The following is a 12,661-nucleotide window of genomic DNA, read 5'->3' on the forward strand; positions in this document are numbered from 1 at the left end:
ACCGCCTGACATGCTCAGATTTGTAACTTCACGCATGAATTTCTGGAGTGATCAACAGCTGGGCGCCTGTCTGCTTTGTTGTCCCTCAGCTGGTTTAAGGTGAGCCCTGCTTCCGGCCAAGCATGAGCAGACAAAGCTGTGTGAGTGTTCAGCAAAACTGCAGTCACATTCATCCCTCGTGATTTGCAAGCGCTGTTTTACTTTATTTTTGTCAAAGGTTAATTCGGGGCTATTTTTTCCTGTTGTGTTGAATTCCTGCTGAAATCTCTCGGACTGTAACTCTGCCTATCAGCAGATGCCACAACCCTAAATGGTCCACAGAACTGCCAATCTAACATGTTGCTCTGGTTTGAGGCCAGTGCTTTCGCTCAATCGCTAACCTATTGGTTAACCGAGTTAGTTTCAGTATGAGTTGCGTAAGCCTCATTACCCTGTTTAAAGTTTGAAGAAGGAAACGCTCAGCTGCTCAGTGTGTTTTTCAGCACTCTTTGTAACAATGGGCATCGGGCTTGTGCTCAGGAACTTTCCGCTGAGAAGTTGCACTGGCTCCTGGAACCCGAGCTGGCGTGGTCGCGGAGCACATTTCTGGAAAAGCAACGGCTGGGACAGGAGGACACTTCATCTGAGCAGGTAGGAAAATCAGTGGGACAGAGGAGTGGGAAAGAGGGTGATCCCCTGACTGGCTATTGTTTCTCACTGTCTGTCTCTGATTCACTCTGCGTATCTCTCTGGTTAACCTTTTTTTTTTGAATAAACACCTTTTACTACCAATTCTGGAAATATTTTATCCCGGGCTGCAGTGATAATACGTTTAGCTTCTTGTAAACTGTCAGTTGAAGTTGAGGATTTGTCTAACACTGACACAGAGCATTGCAGCCTGCAGTAAAATGCTAATCTTGGCAGTTTTTTTTAAATATTCCACTTCTGAGGCCAGTAACTGCAGACCGCACTCTGCTCTGGTCATGTTAAAAGCTAAATCGAAGTTTGTATAGATTTCCTGGAATGGAAATCTGGATTGGGAATATACCAACACCATTCCTGTTGAGGCAGTGAATACTTCAGATGGAAGGAGTTAATAAAGCAGCTTTCTTCTTGTGAAGTTAAGGTAGTAAATCATTTGGAGACAAATTGGGATTAGAAAAGTACAGCAAGTAGAATGATTTATTCCTGTTCCTGTTAGATCAATAGAACCAAAACTCAACAACCTGTACAAGAAAAGCTGTTGTCATGGCACTAGCCAACAGGAAACAGGTGGGATAAAGGGGTCATTTTCAGGTTGGCAAACTATAACTATTGGAGAGCCACAGAGGTCAGTGCTGGGGCCTCAACTTGGATGAAGAGACTGAGTGCATTGTTACCAAATTTGCTGATGATTCAAAGATAAGTGATTTGTGAGGAGGACACAGTCTGCAGAGAAATATCGATAGGTTAAGTGAGTGGGCAAAAATTTGGTAGATGGAGTATAATGTGGGAAAATGTGAGAATATCCACTTTGGCAGGAAGAATAGAAAATCAGAATATTATTTAAATGGAGAGAGACTGCAGAATGCTGCGGTACAGAGGGATCTGGGTGTCTTCATACATGAATCACAAAAAGGTAGCATGCAGGTACAGCAAATAATTCGGAAGGCGAATGGAATGTTGGCCTTTATTGCTAGAGGATGGAATATAAAAGTAGGGAAGTCTTGCTTCAACTGTACAGGACGTTGCTGAGACCACACCGAGAGTACTGTTTGTAGTTTTGTTGATCTTACTTGAGGAGGGACATACTTGCATTGAAAGCAGTTCAGAGAAGGTTCACGACCCGATTTCTGGGATGAAGGGGCATTTATGAGGAAAGGTTGAGCAGGTTGGGCCGATACTCATTAGAGTTTAGAAGATTGAGAGGTGATCTTATTGAAACATATAAGATTTTGAGTGGGTTGACAGGCTGAGAGGATGTTTCCCCTCGTGTGGGAATCTAGAACTAGGGGGCACAGTTTCAGAATAAGGAGTTTCACATTTAAGATGGAGATGAGGAGGAATTTCTTCTCTCAAAGGGTCGTGAATCTTATGAATTCCCTGCCAGACAGCAGTGGAGGCTGGGTCATTGAATATATTCAAAGCTGAGATAGATTTTTGATCTACAAGGGAGTCGAGGGTTATGGGGGTAGGCAGGAAAGTGGAGTTGAGGCCACAATGAGATCAGCCATGATCTTATTAAATGGTGAAGCAGGCTCAAGGGGCCGAATGGCCTACTGCTGCTCCTATTTCTTGTTTTTAAAATTGTTGGCTGTGTTATAAAATGTTGCAACAAGCTCCGTGCGGTTGAATTATTCATTAATGGTAAAGTTGAATTAAGCGTGAGTCTGATGCTCGGGTTTTCTTGCTTCTCCTTCATTAAGCTTGGTGTGAAGAGAAGTTACACAAGCAGAGTTTAATCCCACGTAGTCACACAGTCTTCAGACTGGGATACCATTCAGGGACATGGAGTACTGGGTTCAATTCTGGGCACCACTCTTCAAGAAGGATGTCAGGGCCTTGGAGAGGGAACTGGAGAGATTTACCAGAATGGTTCCTGGGATGAAGGAATAGAGAAATACTTGTTTCCAGTGACAGGAGGGTTAGGAAGCAGAGGACACAGGTTTAAAGTGATTGGTAAAAGAACCAGAGGTGACATGGGGAAATGTTTTGTTTTCTCTAAGCAGTGAGTTGTTGTGATCTGGAATGCACTGCCTGAAAGGACAGTGGAAGCAGATTCAATAATTCAAAAGGGAATTGGATAAATACTTGGGAAAATATTTCCAGGGCTATGGGGAAAGAACAGGGGAATGGGATCAATTGGACAGTGCTGCCTCTGTGCTCCATCATTCCATTCTATAATTCCACATATTATACCAGGAATCTCTTTGGTTGTTCTACTAAACATTTCAGCCTCCTTACACATTCATGAGTTCTGCTCATGTCCCTCTCCCCACTCATTTGCTACATTACCTCATACGGTGCCTCTCCTTCAGTAACTTTTCATGCTGGACTTGCCTTTCATCATGAACAACTTCCTGTCTTTGTACCAAAATTAGGCAAACTTTCTAGAACCACCTTCTCATTACTGTCTTGTTTTGAACGTACATAATTAGTCATCAATTGATCCGTCCTTTCCTACGTCTACCCCTGCCTTTTTGGTTATTTTGCACTGCCTTGGTTATCAGATCCTCATTTCTCAAGGTTTTTACTTTGCAGATGTCTTGTACACCAGGCACACAATAGTTAATACACTAGTTGAGTAACTACTCATCTTATTTGGACTAATCTAGTCCAGGGATTTAATTCTTTTCACTATTTCCCACCTTTCACAACTTTCTAATTCCTTAATTGCTTGTTCTGTTTATTAATTTGTAGCATGTGCGCGCCACATTTTAGTGAGTTTGTGAATCTGTGGATTATGGATTTTAGATTGGATGCACAATGTCTGATATGGTGAGATTGCTCTGATTGCCTCATTCTGCAAGGGTAGTTTCACTTGGAGGTGGATGACTTATGATGATGCATCAACACCAGGGATTTATCACCGAATTTCGCATTTTTCAGTTAGGGACCTGCTGAATTGATATTTTGCTCTGCCGGGAAAAATGTACGCAACACCTCCCTCATCCTGATGACCACCTTCGTGTGCAGCTGCATCAAGCTGTGCGTAGAGCTGCAGTACGCAAACAATAAGTGTCACTACGTGCTGAGGTTCTATCTGTCCCCGGTGTTACGAAGGATGGGTCTGGTCACATTGCCGTGGAACACTCCATCCAGTTGGACTGTGCCATACCACCTATCCTTCGTGTGAAAATTTCTGTGGGAAAACACCTTTGACCACCAATCCATCAGGCAGTGGTCTACACAGAATGTCCTCAAGGCCCTACGGGAAAAGGAGATGGTGGATCCGGTCGGACGATTCTCTGAACAGACAGCCAGTCATTTGGCAGAATGCCTCATCACCAAAACTTTCAAACAAGCACCAAGACGTAGCTTGGCTGGTGATGAGAAGGGCCCTCCCCGTCAGATCCTTCTTGCACTCCCGGAGTCTCGCCCCCACCACACGCTACCCTCGAGGTGGCTGTGGTGGGAAGAGACAGTTGCCCACCTCCTTCTGGAATGTGTCTTTGCAAAGCAGGTGTGGAAAGAGATGCAGTGGTTTTTGTCGAGGTTCATCCCAAGCAGCTCTGTAACACAGGAGTCTGTGCTCTACGGGCTGTTCCCAGGGACGCACACCGAGACAAACATCAACTGCTGCTGGAGGACTATCAATTCGGTGAAAGACGCTCTTTGATCTGCCCGAAACTTGCTGGTCTTCCAGCGCAAAGAGTTGTCCACCACCGAATGTTGCAGACTGGCACATTCCAAGGTCCAGGACTACGTGCTGAGGGACGCACTAAAGCTTGGGGCAGCTGCTGCAAAGTCTCAATGGGGAAAGATCACAGTGTAAGGTCCTCCCACCAAAGTGAACTGAGGGGCTGGACCCATGGGAAACCCCTCGGGCTGTATACACCAAATATGGGTTTGCTGTAAAATGTACATGGCATGTAAAATGGAATGGAAGGGTTGTGAGGCAACTCACTATTGTATTGAAGAAAACTGATTTCCTTTGCACTTTTTGGAATGTCAACTTGGTGCTGTTTTGAACTGTTTTGTAATGCATTTTTTACAGATTTTTATGAATAAAGTATATTTTTGGGAAACAAAGTTTTGCTGTGCCGGTTCTGGTTGTCTCCGGTTATGTGTGACCTTACCTGGCAGGGGAGAAGTCTTGATAGGATTCCCAGGGCCGATTGTAAGTCCTCAGTGTGAATATTTTCATCGACATTGGCGGATCGAGGGCGGTGGCGGCGACAACAACGAACTTTGAACTATGGCTACTGCTAGTGCCCAAGCTCTGGGCCAAGGGGTGGGCACACTGTAAGGGTGACAGTGAAGACCTCAGCCCAAGGAGCCCCCATGGACCGCACCTTCTTTGTGAAGCAGGTCCTGTTGGTATGCTGTGGGTTTGAAGCTGTGGATATCTTCTGCCTGAAGGATTTCCCCAGCACTGGATACATCCATGTGACATTTAAAAATGTCATGAGGTGTGTCAAACTCCTGAACACCTTCAAGGAGAAAGGAAGCCAGGCACCATTGTCAATCCTTACTGCGGAGCCTTTGTTTACCCTGTCAACGCAACACGGGTGGTGACCATTCACAGAAACATAGAAACATAGAAAATAGGAGCAGGAGTAGGCCATTCGGCCCTTCGAGCCTGCTCTGCCATTCATTATGATCATGGCTGATCTCCAACTCAGTAACCTGTTCCCGTTTTCCCCCCATATCCTTTGATCCCTTTCACCCCAAAAGCTATATCTAACTCCTTCTTGAAAACATACAATGTTTTGGCCTCAACTGCTTTCTGTGGTAGCGAATTCCACAGGCTCACCACTCTCTGGGTGAAGAAATTTCTCCTCATTTCAGTCTTGAAAGCTGAATCCTGCATAGACGTTTGGGCATATAATCTAAATTTTTTGAAAAATGGGTTTAAAAATTGCGTTTCCATGTGCATAGCGTTAAATCCACTATGCATTGTGTTTTGACCTTAGGTTACCTGGCCAGTGTCAAAGTTGACCTGCTAGTTTTGCAGGGGTGTGCGATACCGCACGTCAGCACTTAAAGGCAATTGTCGCCATGGTGGTCCTACGGGCCATCGATCTGGCCAGGGGGAAATGATTCCCATTCCTTTGGCCTGGATATTCTGCTGCGGGGAGGCAACTTCACCATCTTTGAAGTTAAGGAGGTGGTGGGCGGTCACCTCCTCGAAGCTGACATTTTTTTTATTCGTTCCTAGAATGTGGGCGTCACTGGCCAGGCCATCATTTATTGCCCATCCCTAATTGCCCTTGAGAAGGTGGTGGTGAGCTGCCTTCTTGAACCGCTGCAGTCCATGTGGGGTAGGTACACCCACAGTGCTGTTAGGAAGGGAGTTCCAGAATTTTGACCCAGCAACAGTGAAGGAACGGCGATATAGTTCCAAGTCAGGATGGTGTGTGACTTGGAGGGGAACTTGCAGGTGATGGTGTTCCCATGCATCTGCTGCCCTTGTCCTTCTAGTTGGTAGAGGTCGTGGGTTTGGAATGTGCTGTCTAAGAAGCCTTGGTGCGTTGCTGCAGTGCATCTTGTAGATGGTACACACTGCTGCCACTGTGCGTCGGTGGTGGAGGGAGTGATGCAACATACAACAATGTTCCTCTCCGGTTAATGAACGTGTACGTCCCGGTCCAATACAGTGAACGGCTGACCATCCTCCAGCAGCTCCCACTGCTGCTGGCGATGTCCAGGCCGGTCATTCTAGGCGGTGACTTCAACTGCATCATCAATGCAGCTGGACGATCTGGCAGCGACGACAGCAAACTGGACACTACGTCCAGATTCCTGATGGAAACAGTGAAAGATGCCAAGCTGCACGACGTCTTCAGCAACCCTGCAGATGGAGTGCAGCGTAGATACACCTGGTCAAGACTGGATGGGTCTGACCGTTCCAGGATTGACTTACTGTTCGTGTCCCATGCTTTCGAGGTCAGATCCGTCAATGTCAAACCAGTGTTCTTCTCTGACCACTGCCTCCTGCTGGCCGGCTGTCACTTATAGGACAACCAGTGGGTTGGCAGGGGCACATGGAAGCTGAATATAACACTGCTGACCTCCGAACATTGAGGAACTCAAAAGGGATTACAAAGGTTGGAGAACCGTGAAACCCCTCTTTGAGGCTCCAGTTCATTGGTGGGAAGCGATCAAGGTGAACATCAAGAGGTTCTTCATCCTCAAAGGTGTTCAGAGGGCGAGAGAGAGACAGAGGGAAATGTCCCGACTCCAGAAAATTATGCAAAATCTACTCCGGCTGCAGTCGATGGGGGTCGAGGTCAAGGAGGATCTCCATGAGGTGAAGAGCCAGCAGGCCTCGCTCTTTGCCACGGAGGCCTCCAAGATCATCATCCGGTCCAGAGTCTGCTCCATTGAGCAGGATGAGACGTGCTTGCGTTACTTCTTCCAATAGGTACACAGAGAGAGCTCTGTTATCAGCCGCCTGAAGGAAGAGGATGGCTCAGTAACGCCTTCGCAGTCTGACAGACTAAGGATTAGCAAATCCTTTTAAGCTGGGCTGTACGACGTGAAGCCCACGGACAGCACGGCTTCCCAGTCCTTCCCGTCATCTATCACCTGAGGTCTTAGTACACTGGAGAGTCTGGACAAACTGCTAACTCTCGATGAGCTGACAAAAGCTGTCTGGTCCTTCAAGACTAGTAAAACTCCCGGAAGCGGTGGCGTACCAGTTGAGTTGTATTCAGCTGGAAGTGTATGAGAGTATGGTCCTGGCCGGCAGCATGTCAGAATCCATGAGGAAAGACATCATCACCCTCATCTACAAGCGGAAGTGGGAGAGGGAGGAAATCAGAAATTGGCGGCCCATCTCATTGCTTAATGTTGACTACAAGATTCTGTCCAAAGTCATCACAAAAAAGGTTAAATTTGTGTTAATGAAAAATAGAACTCATTAAAAACATATTACATAACAGTGCAGCAACTGATTACATTATAGATATTTCATTAAGATTAAAACGACAAAGGCCTTCAACACCCCTAGAATCAGGAAAGGGCAAGAAAGGACTAACCGGATAATTATGAGCCTGGAGCTGAGTTCTGCTACAAAGTACACAAGAACCGTTTATTGATTAGTACACAGTAAGTTGAAATACCAGCAGAGTAGGAAACACACTTCAAAAGATCTGTGGTTTCCAGTGTTTCACTAACACAATTGTAACGCAAGGCAGTTAGAGTGTTAGAGTGTGTCCGACACGGCCCGACCCCAGCCCGAATGCTGGACCCTGAAGAGTGACTCAACCCGAACCCGACACATGTCGTCGGGTCCCGTTGGGTTCGAGTCAGGTAGCCATGCTCTAGCTCTTCTCTCAAAACCTCCATCAGCCTCTGTAAGGGTCTCCTTAAGTCCTCAAGTAAAACCCCAATTAACACCCTCAACCTGCATATAATTAAACAATTGATATACAAATAACACAGGAGCCCACAAGATCCTGAGGAGTCAGAGGAGGAAGACACCTCGAGCCCTGCACCACCACATCTTTCCTGCGCACCCTTCGCAGCACAAATACTCGCACTTGGTGCGTCCTCAGGTGTTTTTAGAGAGAATGAAGCACACATGACATTAGAGCAGGGGGACGCAGAGTCAGCTCTGGCTAGTCCCCCTTGGAGGAAGACAGATGCAGCCCTGCTGAGTAGGGCGGAGATGCAGTGCCTCGGGACAAATGAAACTGTTAGCTCTACTTGGAAAGGGCGGAGGTGGCGACAGATGGCAATGAGGGGGCCACCCCTCATGTGGCTCCATCACCATCCGCCTCCATGGCTCCTCTGACAGACAAAGCAGCTATAGAGTGACACCCTGTGACAGAGGCTTCCCCCTGCAGTGATACTGGGAAGCAACCTTTGAAGGTGTCAACGCACTCCACCACATCCCCCGGCACCTGCACAACGAGGCTGAACACCACGGGCATCTCACACCCAAATAGGCACTAGGTGAATATTTTCATTCTATATTTTGTAAACCTGGCAACCAGATTTAGTCTTTCGACAATAATGAATAGCAAGGACAAAAGGGTGATTATAGACAAGATTATAGAGAAATGGATAGGGACTGAACTTGAGTCACCAGCTAGCTTTCTGGCAGATAATGGAGGGGAATTTGCCAATGACGAATTCAGAGACGCGTGTGAAAACATAAACATTATGGCCGTGAATACTGCAGCTGAAAGTCCTTTCAGCAATCGGCTCTGTGAAAGGAATCACTTAGTGATCGAAGACATGTTGCATAAATTCTTAGTTGACCAACCAAACTGCAAGGTAACCACTGCCCTGGCATGGGCGATTCTTGCAAAGAATGTTCATGCAAAGAATTGGCTTCTGCTAGTTGGGGAATAAACTCTCTCCACCCACCACCTCCCCCCTACACCCCCCCCCCCCCCCCCCCCCCACAACTTGTGGGCAAAATCCCTAATTTCCTCCTGTTCTGTGCAACAGTCCTCCTACTCTAGAAGATACTGCAATTAGTTCCATTTTTATCCTGCACATTTGAATACCTGCAGGGAGACTGGGCTTTCATCAAGGCTGAGGTCTCAGAGAAAATTTGGAGAGCTCTGAGGCATCGTATTAGGCCATCTGAGACAGAATTTAGTTCAGGAGATTTGGTCTATTATGAAAGAGAGGGCCATAGGGAATGGAAAGGCCCTGGAAAGATAATAGGTTGTGATGGTAAGACAGTAGTTATCAAGCATGGAAATCACACTGTTAAGGTTCATTCCTCACAATTAATCGGAATTAATTACTAAATCTCAGAATCTGAGCAGCTGATAGAGGGAAGACAAGGCACCTTGTACCGCCAAATGCTCAAGTGTTTTGTGATGAAGGTCCTGTGGTACAGAATATGGTCAATCAAGAGTTGGATAGTAATGAGAGTGATCATGATGCTCAGGAAAGAGCTATCTCATCCAAAGGCCAATTGCTCCGAGTAGGTGCTTGGGAAACATATATTTCAAAGGGGTCTGATAAATGGAGGGATGCAACAACTGTGGGACATGTTGCCAGGGCTTGAAAGTTGCAGCTATGAGGAAAGATTGGATAGGCGAGGGTTGTTTTCCTTTAGAACAGTGGAGGTTGAGGGGTGACTTAATTGAGATGTACAAAATTATGATGGGCCTAGATAGAGTAGACAGGAAGGACCTGTTACCCCTGGCAGAGAGGTTAATTACCAGGGGGCACAGATTTAAGGTGATTGGTAGAAGGATTAGAGGGGACATGAGGAAAAACATTTTCACCCAGAGGGTGGTGTGTGTCTGGAATTCACTGTCCGGATCGGTGGTGGAGGCAGAAACCCTCGATTCTTTTAAAAGGTACCTGGACATGCACCTGAAGTGCTGTAACCTGCAAGGCTATGGACCGGGTGCTGGAAGGTGGGATTAGATTGGGCAGCTAGTTTTCAGCCAGCACAGACATGATGGGCTGAATGGCCTCCTTCTGTACTGTATTATTTCTATGGTTCTATGTAGGAAAATCTACAGGCAAGTTTAAATATTGGTTAAATGTTCAAGAGAATGGCCAAGAAGTGAGGTCAATGGACTGACAGAATGGGGTGAAAGAGTGGAGGGTATGAGAGCGCAGTGCAAGTTTTGATAGTGGGTCAGGAAGTGACTTTTGCGTCAGGAAACAATCACGTACTGGAGAAAGAGCCTCCGCTCATGCAAGAGGGAGATCTTGCAGCAGTCGCCCTCAAAGATAAAGTGCCATTCGAGGCCGTAGTTTGAACAGATTACACCGTGAAATGAAGGCTAAAGAACAGTCTCACAAGAAAACTCAAAGCAGAAGTCCTCATGACTGTAAAGTTTTAGTGGCTGCCGATAAAATGAGAGGCAAAACATAAGGAGTTAAAGAGTCGGAGAGAGTTTGGTGTTTATTCTGGAGCACCAGATAGGGGACAGCCAGCCTTGTCACACAGATGGATTTGTACTGAAAAAGTCCTTGCAGATGGGACTTATAATGATAGAGTGAGGCTAATTGCTAGGGGTTTGCTGGGTGATACAGATGTTACTGGACTCTCCCACAGCTGGAAAAATAATCTTTTTAGCTCTTTTGGCCACATATTTGTGGGAGTACAGATCCATCAACATAAAAGCCTCGTTTCTGCTAGGTGATACTTTTTTAGAGAGAAGTGTTTCTAAAAGTGCCTAAAGAGGCAGCAGGTGCAGCAGGAAAGCTAAACAAATGCGCCTGTGGCCTTAATGATGCTTCCAGGGTGTGGTATTTCTCTGAGATCTGTTTTGTTGAAAATTGGTTATGTTCAACTAAAGCAGATCCTGCAATGTTTTATTGCTATCAGAAAGGGAAACTTTCAGACATCTTCAAGATGCACAATGATTTCTTCTGGGGTGGGGCTGCGGATTTTGAGAAATATGTTATTAAGATTGGGGCAGAATTTAAGATTGAGAGTCAGGCTTGTGGGGCCTTTAAGCAAATATTAAGCAGACCAAGTGTGGAAAAACTTGAAATCAAGAATCCTTTTTAGTGTTATGCCCATCCTGGTTAATCGTGTTAGGTCATGACAGAAAGATGATGATCTAGCTAAAGAAGAGACCAAGCAATTGCAAAGCTTGACTGGCCAGTTAAACTGGTGTTGCGGTCAGAACAGACTATGTTACAACACCCGAAAGTTGAGTGTTTTAAGGGCAAGTAAAGCATCAAAGAATTAAATCTGGAGAAATGTGTATTGTTAAGTTCCCATCCTTGGGCGACCCAAAGAAAATGAAGCTAGTCATTTTTAGCGATGCTTCAGCTAGTTGGGAACAATACACCAAATCTCCTGAATTAAATTCTGCCTCAGATGGCCTTATACGATGCCTCAGAGCTCTCCGAATTTTCTCAGAGACCTCAGCCTTGATGAAAGCCCTGTCTCCCTGCATGCAAAGCATTTAAATGTGTAGAAAAAATGGAACTAATTGTAGTACCTTCGGGAGCAGCAGGACTGTGGCACAGTACAGAAGGCAATTTGGGATTTTGCCCACAGGCAAATTGATTGGGGGAGGGTGTTTTGTCCTCAACCAGCTGTGCAGCTAGTTTCAGAATATCTCGGTGAGAATGGGAAATGTTGTCCCTTTTAGCTTGAGAAGCTAAAAATAAAATGGGTTGTCGAGTACTTTAGCTGCAGGGGCAGTGGATATGGGGTTCTGTTTGTCAAATATGTTGGGTGAGATTCTGTTCAAGTGGCATGCTGAAGATAAAATACCCATTGAATGTTATGTAGATGATCATTCTTTGTGGGATAATATACACTCTCTACAAAAAGTGATTGTGGTCCAAAAGGTTATGGATTGCTTCGCTGGATTGAAATGAATGCCAGAGAGAGAGGAAATCTCCAAATTGAAATGGGGAGATGCAAGTCATCAACTGTCCAACTGTTTGCACAAGCATTTCTTTTTGATAAAACAAAGAAATCGTTGGGCTCCTGGAGGAGGGGCATGTTGCAATGTAATACTATGTACCTAATATGGAATTTATTGTGAAATGTGTTTGAGCATGTTAATCGAAGTGAAAGAAGAGAATCTGTTTACTTTTATATCAATGGTTTAATTATGTGCAGGTGGACGGTGTTAATTGAGTTTTTACTTGAGCATTTATAAGGAGACATTCACTAAGACAGGAGGTTTTGAGCAAAGAGCTATATGTTGGTAATCCTTTTTACTCTCTACAATAAATGTAAGACTGAGTAAAGATTGGCCCCAGCATCAGCCTTCACCAACAAGCTTACTGGAATTTAATATCCTGCCCCTCTGCACCTGGCCCTGTGGGAGACATAAGAGAAGATGGTGATGGGAGAGATGCTTGTGCTGCTTAAAATTAATGAGATGACAGCACAGGGAGCAAAGCTATGCATCCCCTCAACCTGGAGCTGTTGAGATGTTTTTACCCTATCTATAGCAGACCCCTTTTCTCCATCCCCAGCATCCCTGTGGCTTGACACTCTGGCCATAACAAGGGTCAGCTCCTCAAAGTGCGTCAGCGAGACAAGCTGTGGCACTCCACTGTCCAGGTGTGCCCTCTCAAAAAGTTG

The 12,661-nt window shown here is 45.7% G+C and overlaps 1 protein-coding gene across 1 annotated transcript in view; it reads left to right on the top strand.

Annotated features, from left to right (window-relative positions):
• Nucleotides 1–401: 401 nt before the first annotated feature.
• acsf2 (acyl-CoA synthetase family member 2) overlaps nucleotides 402–12,661 on the top strand; it is a 358,345-nt gene continuing 346,085 nt past the window's right edge. Inside the window, exon 1 of the mRNA XM_068057776.1 lies at nucleotides 402–630. Coding sequence (XP_067913877.1) covers nucleotides 497–630 — 134 coding nt within the window. The 5' untranslated portion in view covers nucleotides 402–496. The remainder of the gene's footprint in view (nucleotides 631–12,661) is intronic.

This window comes from Heterodontus francisci, chromosome 26, assembly GCF_036365525.1.
Source record: "Heterodontus francisci isolate sHetFra1 chromosome 26, sHetFra1.hap1, whole genome shotgun sequence".
In the NCBI taxonomy this organism is placed as follows: Eukaryota; Metazoa; Chordata; class Chondrichthyes; order Heterodontiformes; family Heterodontidae; genus Heterodontus; species Heterodontus francisci.